Source organism: Nipponia nippon, unplaced genomic scaffold (assembly GCF_047370975.1).
Source record: "Nipponia nippon isolate SJK-2023a ecotype South Korea unplaced genomic scaffold, ASM4737097v1 scaffold_4, whole genome shotgun sequence".
Lineage (NCBI taxonomy): Eukaryota > Metazoa > Chordata > Aves > Pelecaniformes > Threskiornithidae > Nipponia > Nipponia nippon.
The window spans coordinates 46091162-46107397 of NW_028262358.1; the positions used below are offsets into that span (position 1 = coordinate 46091162).

General features: G+C 45.7%; 1 protein-coding gene across 1 annotated transcript in view; it reads right to left on the bottom strand.

The window, feature by feature from the left end:
* Nucleotides 1–4480: 4480 nt before the first annotated feature.
* Nucleotides 4481–16236, bottom strand: part of PGBD5 (piggyBac transposable element derived 5) — a 75200-nt gene continuing 63444 nt past the window's right edge. The window contains exons 6-7 of the mRNA XM_087776724.1: nt 14877–14982; nt 4481–12463 (exon numbers count right to left, since the gene is read on the bottom strand). Of these exons, the coding sequence (XP_087632850.1) occupies nt 12268–12463; nt 14877–14982 (302 nt within the window). The 3' untranslated portion in view covers nt 4481–12267. The remainder of the gene's footprint in view (nt 12464–14876; nt 14983–16236) is intronic.

Consider the following 16236-nt stretch of genomic DNA (forward strand, 5'->3'; position numbering starts at 1 on the left):
CTGGTGCCACATAACCCTGTGCGCCCGCATGAGGTTGGGTCCCCACCTACGAAGATGCAGGACAGGATTTCCAGCACCGCTGAAGTTCGGGCCGTAGCAGGGAAGCTCCCTTGCAGCCCAGTTTTGCCAGGCTCCTGGTCTCCGTTGCTCAGGGGGTGCCCGGTCATCGCTCCTGCAGGCTGCTCTGCTGGGAAGTAATCAGAGCAATGGTCATCCCAGTGCCTTGCAAGCTGCTTGTGATGCACGGTTTGCAATTGGTTTGCTGAACCACCCTGCCTCTAGAGATGTTGCCATTGAAACTTGGTGGTGATGTTGCTAGACAAATCGCGAGAAACGGGTCGTTCACGGTAGCCTGTGGGAACAAAAGTTCAGGAACCTCTTTCGCTTATTGCACGAGCAACAGAAAGTTGTTGCTGGCACCCACCGAGCCCGCCTGAGTGTCTGCGCTTGGCGTGTGCAAACCTGCCCCAGGCCAGGGGGAAGGCAGGTATGTTTTATGCAATGTGAAAACAGCTTCTAAAATCACCGTAGTGCACAATGCCTTGAAATTGGCTGCTGTCACCCCGGGTAAGGGAGGCGATGCTGCTGAATATGGATGGTTTGTTTAAGCTATCTAATGTCTGTTTACTGCATCGGCCAAGACCCCTGTAAGGAATACAGATGTTTAACAGCTGGTCTGGGTCCAGCTGAAGTACCTTTCAGATACATCAGAGCTTCTCTAGTCCAGGGTCACAGGCACCAAGCTCCTGCCTGCAGTAACAAATTTTCTTGATTGAAACTGCTAGTATGTCTCATTTTAGTAAGTTTGTTAAACCCGGCTTTCAGTATTTAATAGCACCGATTGCTCAGTCTGGCTGCAGACTGTGGGTCATCATCCGTGCTCAGTTTAGTAAATACTCGACATTATCTGGTGTCTGAGAAGACAGAAACTGTGGAGCTCTGCAGTGGCACTTTTGAAATTGCTTTTCTGAACAGAGCAGTGCTCTATCTGCTCTGCATTAATCATGGGGTAGGAATAAAAAAAGGTGATTATTTGAACACGAGAATGTTATGCTAAGCGAGTTGTTGGGCTGCCTCTTCCACCCAGTCTCAGAAGTAGCTCTGTACCAGGTGGTAGCGGGTTGTTGGGCACAGTAATGGAGGGGACTGAAAAAAGGTGAATCGGAGAGACAATGAGAAGAGGAACAGTGTGTACAAACTGGAGGAAAGCTGACGGGTACAGAATCACATTTATCGTCGCGAGTGTTGGATGGGGACTTTCTTCTGTGGCTGGGTAGAGATACAGTTGCTTATGTTTGGAGACCAGCTTTTTCAGTCCAAATGTTCGAGAGATATATGCGTACATCAAGTCATGTATTTGTCTTTACCTCCAACAGTTTTGGTGTTAAAAGGCTTTGGGATACAGCTAGGCTGTAGGCAATGAACCCTTCCAGTTCCTGAGAGTGTATTGGAATTTATTCCGGTGTGGCTGGCTGCAGATGTTAACCCTATTCACAGCAAATTAAAGAAACGTCTCTCCCCTCCTCCCCTTTCCCTCACAACTTCCCATTTTTGTAGATTATTATTTGGCATCATTGTACCTGGCTGCTGGAAGCTTGACAAGATTCTCCTTTTTTTAAAATTTTGTGTCTGTCCAGAACAAAGTGGTTTGCTTTTGCTGTTTCCCCAAAGGGTATGAGACAGCGCCGATTTTAAATCCTGCCTTGCTGTTCTCGGGGAGTCCAAATCTGGCAAAAGGAACATCTACCCTTCTTTTAAGGTTAAAACCCAGCCCTGAGTCACGGAAGTAGGAAAAGGAGCATATTTTGGCTTGTTGCACCTCGGCGCGTTCACGTGGCAGCTGGTACCAGCTGCCTGCGGGTCAGTGCGGGGCGAGGGCTGAGCTGCGGCGGGCGAGCCCGTCTGCTCGGAGGGGGGTTATTCTTTCGCAGGTTTGTGGGCCACCATGGGCTCATTCCCCATGAGCCTGAGGACTTGCTTTGCTGGTGGTCTGGCTTCTTGGCTGAAGGAAGGATTTCGGGTTCCCAGGCAAAACCTTTAAGAGGAAACAAGTTCCGCAAAGAAAGGCTAAAGCTGGTAAAATACCCGAGTCCCGTGCCAGTATCTGGCAGGCATTCCTGGGGAATCCCGTCCAAGCCCTCACCTGGGGAAACGGGAGCAGCAGAAGAGGGAGAGAGGTCTCTGGCTCCTCAGTTCTCATCACCTTTTGCTTTTTGTTTTCTTAAACTCTCTTTCCCAAAGACGAAACTGTGGCTGGCTCTGCATCCGACCTGTGCTGTAATCTAAGGAAACCGGAGTGCGGAGACGGTCTCTGAAGAGAGGTGAGATGGCTTTGCTTTGCAGGGGTCTGATGAGATGCAGCTCATTACTGCATGCAAAGTGCTTTTTCAAGTCTCAGATGAAGGTGCTTTAAGAGCGCCTGTGCTTTGACTTAGTGGTGGCTGGGGGTATACTTCTCTGCAGCGCCTCTGACTTGGCACCGTTTTCTCTCTGCTCCTCTCTGGGGATGAAGATGGAACGCTGCAAAATGGAACGTTACGTCGGGCTTAATTAAGAAAGACTACGTTGCTGGAATTATTAATTGCAAATTCTCTTGAGAATAATTTCACGGGAGATTGAGTTACTGCAGGCCCTGCCCTGATCTGAATGGATGGGACCGTTTTAAATGACAGCGCTGAGGTTATGCGTGTGTGTGTGCCTTGGTATTAATCAGATCCTGGATTTCATAATTTCACAAATTAAATTCCTTGGTTTATTCAATTAATGTGTTAAAGATGATTCACGTTGCTTCTCGCAGCTCTGACCATGTAGCCTGATTACACGCAGCATTAGCTCTGGTGGCGGCACATCCAGGGACCAGGGAGCAAAGTGCTGCGCTGCTGGGGGTGCCTCTCCAACCGCGACAGGGAACGCGGAGAAATTCTCATTTGGTTCATGACATGGCTGAGCATCTCGACCGGTGCGTGGCTCGTCCCCACAGCAGGGGCTCGTAATCAACTCCCTGGGTCCCTCCCACGTCTGGGTGCCTACGGAGCGATGTCCAGAGTCACCCGCGGGTGCAGGCGCTGTGCGCGGCTGGTTGCGTCTCAGGGAGCCCTGCCACCAGCCGTGGTGTGCTCGTGCCAAGCCATCACCCTGACAGTGCACCTACACGTTTCCAGCGCTCATTTGGGATGAGCCAGCCTCCACTGTGTGCGGCAGGCTGTGGTTTGGTACCTTCTGCATCTTGGATGTGATGTCTCAAGGTAGAAACCTGTGGGTTCCTCCCCAGCTACTCAGCAGTGACCGTTGTGTCGCAAAAAATACAAGGCATAGGAGAAAAGGAACCTGTTTCTTGGAGGAGCTGATTGTGTGAAGGAGCCAGACGGTCTTTTAGATCACACTAAAATGTCTTTCAGACCAGCACATTAAGGGTTGTCAGTTCAGCTACCTATACATTGACAAGATTTCTGAGATCTCAGAGGTGTTGAACATGCCTGAATCTCTTCCCCTCCCCTTTTCTGATAGCTGAGCAACTTCAGAAAAATAGTCACCTACTAGAGAGTGGGTCCATTATTAAATAGCTAAGGCCAAGGAGCTCGCTGCTGGTCGCTTCTGCTGATGTTTAATAAAGCATTCCCTCAAAATACGGATTTTTTTCTTTGGACAGCTTAGATGCAAACTAAATTTCTTCCTTTGGAAAACAGAAGTTACTATGAAGAAATACCCCGAGCAAGTTAAGACACGGCAGACACCTGGCACATCACAGCAAGAGGTCAGTGTTGAGCCACACCAGCACAGCCCTGGGGGATGCTCTGCAGCCTGGTCCCTGGTGTGGGGCTCTGCAGGGAACATGGGCCCCAGGCCTGGGGGAAATCTTTATTGTGGTGGCTGGCAAAGACCCACTGTAATCCCACTTACGTGCTCTCCTGCAAGGTTCCTGCTCCCTTTGAGGATAAAGGTTTAAACCAGGTCATAGTGACTTGTCGACTTGGAGCTGTGAGCAGAGGTCATCCGCACATGATGCGTGTCTCGTTTTGCCTGCAAATGCCACATATTTGGCATGCAGGCCATGGTTTCGGTGGGTGCCAGTGGTGGTACAGACAAGCCTTGCAAGGAGGAGTCAGAGTGGTACCAACAAAGGGCTGGTACGGTTCAGCAGAGAAATCCGAGAGCTGGGACGGCCGCCGCGTCCTTGTGTCCACCCCTCCCTGGCCCGGGGCGGCCGGGAAGCATCGCTGGGGGATATCGGGAGGGCATGGGCGGGCAGCAGTCCCCTCTCCTACGCCTGTGTGCAGACTGAAAGGCTTTTTAAACTCAGTTCTTTCTAAAGAAAATGCCTTTGTGCTCAATGGCTGGATAAAGATCTCAGGCTTTTGCCTCTAACGGTCTTAGAGTGAGAACCTGTAATTTATCGAGCAGTATTTTCTCCGTGTCCTGTCACCTACACACCCAGAGGATTACCAAACGTATTCCAGAAAAGAACGAGACAGAAAAGCACCCAGTAATATATCTGACTGTATTTCAAAGTTGTTGATTGTAAACAAACTTTGTTGAAGAAATAAAATCACATGACAAGATATCAGAGTGATACTATAAATCCATTTTGTTATTGTTGCCACACTTCACATTTTTGGAACTCAGAATTCAGCTCATGGTGTACAAAACTTGTAAAAATTTATTGCAAGCGTGCCTTTGTGTAGAACAAAACCAGTGTCAAAAAAGTAGTTCCCTGTCCCATGCAGAAACACAGTTGTGAATCTCTTACTGGGCAGAGGTCACACACCTGCATTTCCTGAAAGACTTGGCTGTTACAAAATTGCTCTGAGAAGTTTTTAAAAAAAAGAAAAAGAAAAAAAAAAAAAAAAAGCAATTGCAGCGTATGCTTTACCTCTGGAATTTACATTTTCAACGTAAACCTTTAGAATTACAAAGAATGTGGAACTTTTTGCAACAGAACTGCAGTTGCGAGCACAGCCCGGTGGAGTCCTCTTGAAAGCACTCGGCCAGCTAAGGCCCGTCTTTGCGTTCGGTACCCTCACTGCATTTGATGGAATGTAAGTAAGTTGCACATACTGAATATAAATGAAAACAAAACGTAGAGGGGGAGATTTCTTTCCCAGAATCCCCATTGCTCCTGTTTCTACAGTGGCGCTTCCTCAGCCTGGCGCTTCCATGCTGTGCTGACATGCAGCAGTGCTTTGACTCCGAGGTCGATGACTACTGAACATGTATAGCATACGGAAAGGCATGGAGCGAGGCCAGCGATGCAGCTAAAGCAGGGTTTATGTTGCTAAAGCAGCTGTGCAGACTGGTTGTGTTAAACATCAGCCTTTTCTTTTTCATTCAAAGGCAGCAGGGGAGGGGGGTACACATGCTGGAAAGAGTTAGAAGGGATCGCCTGGCTCCTCTCCCTCTGCATGCCCAACCTCTGAATTTTCCTCTGCCTCCTCAAACCCGCTGTTCCCCTTAAACTTCTCCTTGTATCAGCCTGTGCTGATTAGCCTCACCTGTATAGGTTCAGATTAATCTCTGGCATAAATCTGAGTTTTGCTATCTCTAATCTCACCCTGGACCATGGGGTCAAGTTATTTTTAACTTCAGTACTGAAATGCCAGGCAAAGATTTGGCTTATAACTAGAAGAAAAATCCAGGTTGCAGAAGTCCGAGAGACCTGCAATTTGTTTTCCATCAAATGAGTAACTCCATTTCACAGAGAGGTGGGAATTGTTCAGCAGTCACCTTTTGCACACACCTTGACACAGATTAATTGGAGAACAAGACCACAAAGTTACTTTGACACCAAGTGGGTTGGGGTTCTGGACAGATGAACCTAGTGTACTGGGCTTTGCTTTTCAGTTTCTAGGCTTTTGATAACTAGTGAGAACAGGACAAACTCCTCTGTTTGAAATCCAGAGCATGCTGTAAATACTTGAAGCGTGAAAGCATTTGACAGCTTCTTCATTTTAGAAACAGAGTTGCCAGGGCTGGGAGCAAACTGTACGGGCCTGGCATCTTCCCTTCCCTAGTAAAACTTAATTTGGTGCCCTCCAGAGTCCCTGTCATGGCCAGGTATGAGACCAGCTTGACTGGGAAGTCTGCTTGTCCAAGGAGCTTGGATTCCCAATTGCACTCATCTCTCCCCGCTTTGTTTATCCTGCGGATCGTGGCCCCGCAGGCCCCTTCCCACTAGGTTCTTCATCCAGGTCCCCCACGCGTTCAAGGCTTGTTGCAGTCGCATCAAATGAGCGCTTTTGCAGAACGATGTTTTCATGGATAAGATTTTTGCACTACACATCGTGTGGACCACTCTGACACCTAATACAAGCAGTTATGACTTCAGAAGAGTGATACAAAAGGGATTTACCACTTAAGGCCTTTTTGTGATACCTAACAGCTGTTCACCAGACCCATCAGAGTTAAAGGGTTTTAAAAAAAACCAAAACACCAAAAAACCCCCCAGACCATGTCAAAGGCCCCTCTTTGACAGCAATCCAGAGCTGAGGAATATTACAGCCATTCCAATGGGAGCAGTGGGTGTGGCGATGCCGATACCTGTTTTGGGTCCATATGAACCTCACGGGGCAGCACTAAGGGGGCAAAGCAGGCAACACCTTCACAGTGATTGCAATTAGTATAGGCTTCAGAAACAATACCCTGTTTCATCTGAGATTTGCAAAATAGCAGAAAGAATCAGCAAAGTAATACTATAAAAGTAAACTGAAAGGCCAACTCTGTGTTGTCACCTCTTCCACACTGACCAAGAACCTGTGGGATGATTTGGATGTGCTCTAAATCCATGGAATCAGGGAAGCAAAGGAAAGTGTAGGGCAGGAAATTTCTCCAGGGCTAGACTTCTGAAGACACAGAGCTGTCTGAAAGAAGAGGAAGAGACCCTTGTTGTACAAAGCACAGATATGCTCAACTGCTCCCCAACAGTGAGACGATGATACGGGGGCTTTTCCAGTTCATAATGCTTCCGGAAACAAAGGTAGGTTTGGGAAGAACTGTTACAAGGAGGACTACACACCAAGTAGCACTGGTGATTGATAGGCTTGCTTTTGAGCAGGGGATGACGTGATCTGCTTGTGCAAAATATCCTAGTTAATGACAGGCCAAATATATCCATGTTTTGAGCTTAGAGTTCCTTGCCTTTATGAAACATTGCTAACAGCCCTTTAACACTTGAATGTTTTTCTCAACCAGATCGAGATGAGCTCTTGTTTTACAAACAACTGATCTTACATCAGCCCTAGCAACAAGAAAGTGCCATGGCAAACTCCACAGCAGAGATGGATGGAAGACTTCATATTCCATCTAAACCTCATGACTTCTCTCAAGTCAGTAATTATTTGTCTGAATTTCACATTGATTAGTGGACTATAGCAGAGCTTCAGATTCTCCACTTACCTCCTCTAAGCTCCTCTAGGCAGGCTGGGCTGCTCTGTTTTAACCAGTTTTCTCTTACTTTCAGCACAACTTGGTTTTGACTCATACCGGCCTCTATGGAGTAAGGAATCTGTGCTGACAAAGTCCCGCAGTCTTTACTTCAAGGTGGGACGATGTTCAGCATGCTTTCATTTCTAGTTTGGAAAAGTGCATTTGAACCAAGTCACAGAAAATGCAGAACATGGATTTAATCAGCAGGAGTGCAAACTCCACTTTACAGTTTCATCACCCCCTTACCTGTGCTTTGCTTCCATGTCTGATTAGGGAAGGGGAAGCTCCTGTTTGAGGAGCTAATGATGTCTCATGAGTGCTGAGGTTGTTAAAGCACCTTGCAATCTTTGCATGGAAAGCAGCACAGATGTGCAGAATTATCAGTGCAGCATAATCCCCCACGCATCTCTAAATCAGCTCCAGGACTAGGGGACTAAGACATGTAAGACTGAGATACTGGAGGCTTCTTTCACTACTCACCAGCTCAAGACAGACTACTAAATAAATGTTAGAAATAAAAAAACCTCTTCAGCCAAAAAAAAAAAAGCCACATAAGTGTAGCTGAAGGTAAAGAACGGGAATGCTGTCCTTAATGTCAGTCTGGAAACAGCTAAATTCATTTTTCTCTAGGAAGTGTCTGAAGAAAACGAAGTTGTTCCCATTAGGAACACTGAAACATCTACAAATTGGGATTCTTGGACTACCTTGTAAATGCAGGAGGGCTGGGGCTAGAGAATAGGAATGGAAAAGGAGATGAGATTTCTTTAAATTGTGCCCTAGTGTCAAGTGCACAAATGGGCTGAAGTAAAAAGTGGCAGAGTTTCTGCAAGCCCTTGAAACATTTTTTTCAGCTGAGACAACAGCAGCGGAAACCATTTCACAGTGGCTTCTAAGCTCTAGTGAGTGTTATACTACACACTGGGAAAAGAGATGTTTTCCAAGAATGGATCGTGGCAGGACAGACATTTCTTGAAAGAAGTACTGTGCATAGAAGGCGGTCAGTATGTCTTGCTGACGGTCTCAGTTCTTTGAAACGAAAGTTTGCATACCATAAGTAAGTCTTTTTCAGTTTTCAGAAGTATGTATGAAGGAAAATTTAATTCAGCAGGAGAGAAATGAGCCTTCCTGCTCCCTCATCTGCTTTAGCTTCAAACTTTTTTTTTCCCTGGAAAAGACAGAGAGACCTGGTTGGCCTTTCCACTGCATTTTAACTGCTGCTGAGCTTTAAGATCTCTTACCCAGATTGTCTCAAGGCTACAAAAAAAACAAAAACAAAAACCACAACAACCCAAACTTGCTACCATTTCACAAGCCATTGCACAATTAACACAGACGCACACACTATAGCTAGCATCCTTGCACTACTTTGAGACTAACCCCTTTTTGTTCCTTTAAATAGGGAGAAGCTTTAATGTTACAAGCAGGTGGGGAACCAAATTTGAGTAAGCCAGTTTGCAGTAAAGGAAATGCTACAGAAGCTGAGCTGCAGTTAACAAAGTTTTGCCTTTTAAAAATGATTCAGTTTCTTCCTTAATTACTTTGCCTCGTTTGTAGTAATATAAAGAAAGTGCAAGATGCTTTTTCAACAAGGAGAAATCTTAGCTTTCCCCAACCCTATCCACTCCCAGTCAATAAATGGAAAAGATGAGGTGGAAGAGTCATCTGTGGATATGGACTATGCTTTGGTGGCTTTTGCTCGTTGGCTTTGAGAGCCAAAATTCAGACATTTTGTACATATAAATATATATAAATATTTTTGCTTATTTATGGAATGTTTGTGCATGTTTAGGGCACCAGTTCAAAATGATGAGGGATGGTTAAGGCTAAGAAAATGAAATTCATTGCAAAGCTATAATTTTGTCTTCATTTTTCTCCTTTATAAAGGAGACTAAAGCATCTTCCCTGTAATAGTCAGCCACTGTGTAATCCCCCATCAACACCAATTCTAGGGAAAACTACTCAGGACCCAGTCCCTGAGGCAAAAAGCTAGGACCTCATGATTTTAGCTCAAGTAATCCACATAATTAACAGCACGTTAGTGGAAAATTAAACATTGGAAGGCCTTGGACCTACTGTCACCTGAAAAAGAAAAGGCATTTTTCTGTACAAGATGGCCTAGATCCAAGCCTTTCAGCACACATAGTAATCTAACAATTGGCCAAGGGCTCCAGATCTATCTCAGGGGGCTACAACACAGCTGGAGAGTGCTGTGCTTGCTCCTCAGAAGTGCCAAGTGGCTCCCAGGAGTTCCTGCAAACCTCTCCATCTCTGCTGGGGGCACGTGCATCTTGCAGATGCTCCGGCATTGCAGGGGAACGCAAGGAAGCTGGACGCCCAGCAGCTACCATTCATTCAAGCTGCCCCATCTGCAAAGTTCCAGTCAGACCTTTCCTTACTGCTCCAATTTTGACTACCACATAAATTTACAGCACTGGCATTGTCTGAAGCAGGGAGCTAACACTAAGAACACCATTTGCCTCCAGGTACCTCTGTGGAGTTTCCTAAAACACGGAAACCATAGGCTTATATTGCTGAACATTTCTTTTTTCTTCATGCTAGCTCCTCTCCCCCTTTGAATACTTAGAAAACTGACAAGAACCAGCTACTGCACACACTCAGTCTGAAGAGGGGTGGTCTCAGTTCTCTGCGGGGACAAGAAGTTTTGAATTCATCCTTAGGCTCCTATGCAGCTTGGCATTGCCAAGGACTACAGTGGTACAAACCCTCTCCCTTCCTTTTGAGACTAGGAGGCCTTGATGCACAAGGTTTTGTCCTTTCTGACACATTTCCTGGACGGAGACCTTGCGGACTGAGAAGTGAAAAGGGATGCTTAGGAAACCCACTGCGGTACATCATGCAGCTGGTGGGCAGAGCAGGACATGCGGGGCAGTCTCCAGGCTGTATTGCAAGCAGAACCACCATGGAGTTGGCCATCCCCTTACTCTCCCTGCAACCAGGTGAGATCTGCCTCTAAGTCTACTCCAAAAAAATAAGACTTTGGTGGAAATAGAAAGACGTCAATGCTGGATTCTTCCTCTGTTATGACTTACATGCTATGCACTTGCACATCACGTAATGATGAAATCTGGGGAGCTCTCAAATTCACGTTTGTTACCCTCTATTGTCTCTTGCCAGATAGATATATATAACCTGGTGAGGTTTCCACTGATAAAGAAATCAATCAATCAGTCAATCAATCAATCACCCCATTCCTCTTGAATCAATCTAAGTCATTCTTTGGTAAAACTTTTCAGGCTTGGGGACCTAAAATCAGCTGGTCCTCTAAGCAACACGCTTTCTGCCCTGTAAGTTAATGCAATTCTGTTTTTGTCCATCACTGTTAACCTTTAGAATACCGAGTTTTTTGCTAATTGAGTTGTGGACTGAAATCAATAATGTGTAGAGGGCAGGGTAGTATTTCACCTCAGTATCAGTCCTCCCCTGTTTCAATCATACCTCTCTCTCTCGGCATAGTTTTCCAAAGCTTCAGCGGCCTTCAGATTCCACCAGCACCAAAATGTGGTGCTTCAGCCATGGCCACCAGCTCACGATGATGCTTGTCCTCTACAGTGTTACTCAGAACAGGAGAACTCTTTGGGCTTGCTCTGTTTTAGTGAGGTTTAAGGTCTGGTTGCAACTGGACTTCTTTCTTTTTGTAAAACACAATGCTATGTTATTTTGCTAAACATGTAATCTGCTTAATTACAACTACTGTGACAAGCCCTGAATTCTAACAAGAATAATTCCTACAGAATACCCCACAGTGATAATGGGAAACATACTGCTATTAGTGACTTATTTTTTTCCTGCCAACTGTGTGCCAAATGAAGTTCTAAAATGGACCAAAAAAGTCTTGACAGCTACAAAAGGAAAATAAATAAATTGTTGTTCCTAAAAACTTAACAGTCCATTACAACAGATTTTTAAGCAACGTTTAAGATACAGCTGAAATCAAGAAAAAATGTAATTGTTATACTGTGATTTCTCATCTGTACACTGACCGTGGCAGTTAAGATGTGAGGCAGTATTATTACTGGTTTACTCACTGCTAATACTTACAGTATTACTCACTGTTTGTTTGTGTATAAAATGTTTCATCCTGATTAAAAAAGAAAATCAAATGTAATGTATTTCTATTTTAAATTCACTAATGTATTTGGTTTCTCCTAATTTTGCTGTGTTCTAACTGGGATCAAATTACCTTACATTACATTAATAAAAACAAAGGAAAAAAAAAAAGAAAAAGTCTTAACTGGTCCTCAGTTCCTGGCTGCCTGCCTGTGAAGGTTTTGTTTGTCAATACGCTTGCTTCAGGGTTTGTGTATATCTGAACTGCTTCGTTTAGCACACTGGGAGGACAGCAGCGATGCCTTACAGGATGGCAGGCACTCTCAACCGCAGCCCATGGTGCAGACTTACGTTGCTTGTCCCAGAATCGAGTAACCCCAAGTAAGGTATGGAGTTTTCTGTAATGCCCGCCTAGGACTGCTGAGCTATGTCAGCTGATGACAAACTCTTAGCCCCAGGGGAACTTCACAAGATGACCCTGTTCAACAAATAGTATTGAGATGATGACTAATTTAAGTCTGTTTCTGGCATACAGATTCCCACAGGGCATTCACATATGCAATTTTGTGTCAGCTTTTCCAGTGGCACTTTCTGCAGGACATGTTTACATCCAGCTGCTACTAGGAACAAAGTTTCCACCTCTCTAGTGGCATCACTTGGCATTTTTGGATAAGGACAGCACTGGTGGTGTCACAAGTTCCTTGCTTTGTCATTCCAGGTGTGGTATCTTCTTCTACTTACCCTCCACTCCCGCCTACGCCACCAATAACAATGAATGCATCAATGGGAGGGTGAGGTGTCTTCCAAGCCCAGAAGCTCCTTTACAAGTCTTTCACCAAACTGTGCGCGGCTATACCTTGTCACATGGTAGGCCTCTGACATTTTGTAGAGGATGTAGGCATTGTTTATAGCGATGCTGATGGCAAACCAGAATACTTGTTGCCAGGTCTTGTTTGGTTTGTGAGAAATGAAATACCTAAAAAGCCAAGAGGGAAGGGGAGGAAAAAGCACTGTTCAGTCAAACACTTGCGGCTGGGATGCAAGAAATAACCAGACAAAGATTCTGCAGTCCCAAAGGAGTCCCTGCAGGCCCAGGACTTAATACCTAGTGCAAGTATCATCTCAAGACATTTTCTACAACGCATTTGACAGTCATTTACAGTTAAGTTGCACAATTTTGGAAATTTCTAGTAGTGTCTAAAAGAACAGACTTCCTTGCTCTCAGAAGCAAAACCTCAGCATCACTCTCCCCTCTGTATCACTCCACGTAAGAAGAGTACGAATACAGACTCCTCGAGCTTACCCATGACAAACATCCACGTGATGGGAGCTGTGGGTCTGAATCCTTTCAATTTGTAACTAAAAAAAAGCCTCAGGCATACTACATTACAGTTTGGGGAAGATGATTGCTGATGCTTCTCCTCTTGTTTATCTCTATTGCGAGCAAAGAATGATTTCTGCTGCTGTCAACAGTGGGTGGGAGGATGTGGGAGTAGAGCCAGAGCGTGCAGTGCTGGTATGTGGAGCACCTCTCCGTAAGGCAGAACTAGAAAGGACTGACATCGTTATATTTAGGTTCTGAGTAACCCTAGGACTGCCAGAATAGTCACTCTTCGGTCTTAGGCACTGTTTAATATCTTTGTCTGTGACACGGACAGTGGGATTGAGGGCACCCTCAGCAAGTCTGCCGGTGACACCAAGCTGTGTGGTGCAGTCGATGCGCTGCAGGGAAGGGATGCCATCCAGAGGGACCTTGTCAGGCTGGAGAGGTGAGCCTGTGCAAACCTCGTGAACTTTAACAAGGCCAAGTGCAAGGCCCTGCACATGGGTCAGGGCAATCCCAAGCACAAATACAGGATAGGCAGAGAATGGATTGAGAGCAGCCCTGAGGAGAAGGACTTGGGGGTGTTGGTTGATGAGAAGCTCAAACATGAGCCAGCAATGTGTGCTTGCAGCCCAGAAAGCCAACCTTATCCTGGGCTGCATCAAAAGTGTGACCAGCAGGTCGAGGGAGGTGATTCTGCCCCTCTACTCTGCTCTCATGAGACCCCACCTGGAGTAGTGTGTTCAGCTCTGGGGCCCCCAACATAAGAAGGACGTGGACCTCTTGGAGCGAGTCCAGAGGAGGGCCACAGAAATGATTAGAGGGATGGAGCACCTCTCCTATGGAGAAAGGCTGAGAGAATGGGGGTTGTTCAGGCTGGAGAAGAGAAGGCTCCAGGGAGACCTTATAGCAGCCTTCCAGTACCTGAAGGGGGCCTACAAGAAAGCTGGAGAGGGATTTTTTACAAGGGCCTGTAGTGATGAGGTAATGGTTTTAAACTGAAAGAGGGTAGATTTAGATTAGATATAAGGAAGAAATTCTTCACTATGAGGGTGGTGAGGCACTAGAACAGGTTGCCCAAAGAAGCTGTGGAAGCCCCATCCCTGGAAGTGTTCAAAACCAGGTTGGATGCCCATGGCAGAGGGGCTGGAACCAGATGATCTTGAAGGTCCCTTCCAACCGATGCCATCCTATGATTCTATAAGATTTCCCACTTTCCTACTTCCATTTTTTTAGTAACTGTTTAAATCTACTACCTCACCTCTTTTTCATATTGATTTCCTCAGATCAGATCCCAATATCAGTCTCCAGCAACCACCTCCTCCTCTTTCATCTCTTCTACTGAATTCTTGTTGCCTTGCCTAAAACTGTCTTGGAAAATCCTTGTTGCTTTTTCTCTCCCCTCAATTTTTAGTTCTTGAAATCTTCTGCACCTCATTGCTATTCCCACAGCCAAGTTTCACCACTGCTATTCTTACTCATTTCTGTTTCTCCCTGCTACATTAAGAGCTAACACTGAGGACCCCAATGGGAATTCAGGAGCCAAAAGATCTCCCAGATCATCTAGGTCAGCTTTACATCCACAACTGAATGTCCTTTTCTTCTGGCTCCAGGTGACACAAATATCACTGGGGCAGACAGTCACCTAAACACCATCTGCTGCTAGGGGTGGAAAGCTGAGCTAGCCTGAGAGACTTGTGGGGCCCTTGTTGAATTCCCTATTTAGCCCGCAATTTGTTGTCGCCAAGAACATCAGCCTGCTGGCTCATCTTCCCAACACTTCTTAAAAATCATTTACAAGATGCTAAGAACATGTCTCTCTTTTTTTTTGACTGGTAGGTGGGTATATAGAGCCAAAAACAATACTAGCAATGCAGCTCTTGCCCTTGTGCAGAGCCAGCTTCTGATCTTTGACTGAAACAGGAGTTTGTCAGAGATTAACTCCGTGAAAGCAGGATCGGGCCCTCAGCTGCAGCTCAACATGGAGAACTCAAACATTGCAGCAACAGAGAAGGAGTGAAAGAAATACACACACACACTCATGCACGCACATATTCTTACTTACTTGCTGTATTTGTCATCATATTTGCAGATATAGCTAAGGTGAGCAGCAAATGCTTCAACCGCCAATGGGCATGGAATCTCTCCGCTTTTTCTCTTAATTATAACTCCTGCATCAATTAGAAACATAACAGTTTTAAATCCATGTGATAGGTCTAGCAATTAAAAGATACGGTTTCTATATACTGTTTATTATAAAATAAACCTTATTGACAGTTTCTGCCCTAAAACTGGGAAGTTATCTGCAACAGAGACGCTAATTTATTTTTTTTTTTCCATTGGTAGTGCATTGAGCGAGTGGAAGGGAAAGAATGGGGATCATTTTTCAGTTGGAAATGAAAAGATGTTAGACACAAACACTTTTACCATATGTTCAGAAAAAACCCACACATTGCCAGCATCCCACAGTACCCCCCTACAGACAGTGTATTATTAGTCTCTCTTCTGTTGGTTCACAATGAGTTGCGGTCACCTCTAGAGCTGTGACTTGATATTTTATGCTTTGAGTTCTGAAGGTCCCAAATGAGTCCTTTGAAATTAAAGCCTTTGGTTATCTCCACCCATGGGGGCCAAGAGCAACAGTACCTCCTCTCCACTGGGTGCTAATTGACCAAGAAAAGAAAATACAGTAAGAAGGAGCCAACTGGCTAAGCCCAGTCAAGACAGATGTGATGCTGGTGGGTGAGTTGAAGGACCCACAACCACAGTATCTTTGAAATGAGAAGCAGCCTGATTCACTGCTGTGGGGAGCCAGAGCTCAGATGTACGCTTAGGTCGCTCAGTGGAGCTAAGCACGCATTGCCTGTGAGTGATGTTCCCTGCCCTGCCTGGTCAGCTGGCTAGACAGTTCAGCTCATCATCGGGGATGATTATCCTGCCTACTGCAGAAATCTGTGGTAAGGCAACAAGTCCTCTGCAGCTACCTACTAACCACTCTCATAGACAAAGATGTGGTGCCTAGAGCAGATTACACCAAGAATGGGCCCCGTTGCCTCACATGGTGCATCTTTGACCTGGCCTTCTCCAACACTACAGCAGTATTTGAGTCCAATGCTCTCCCAAGAAACTCCCCTAGCTCTTCTCTGATTTATTCATCCTCTCCTCTGCATTTCCTCATCTGGGGGAAGCTGCTTGTAGGAGGGAAGGGTAAGTAAAACAAACTTGTAGTCCTTTATTAAGGAGTCCGTTGCCTAACTTTTGACTTTATGTCCCCACAGGGTTTGATGGTCAGCTCTCCAGGGTATGGACCATCTCTTGCTCCATGTCTATGGCACACCGTCTAGTGAAGATCCCTGCGCTTCCCCAGGCACAACACTGGTTTTCTCCAGGTCTAGAGAAGCACAGGCTCGGTTGCATCCTTGCTC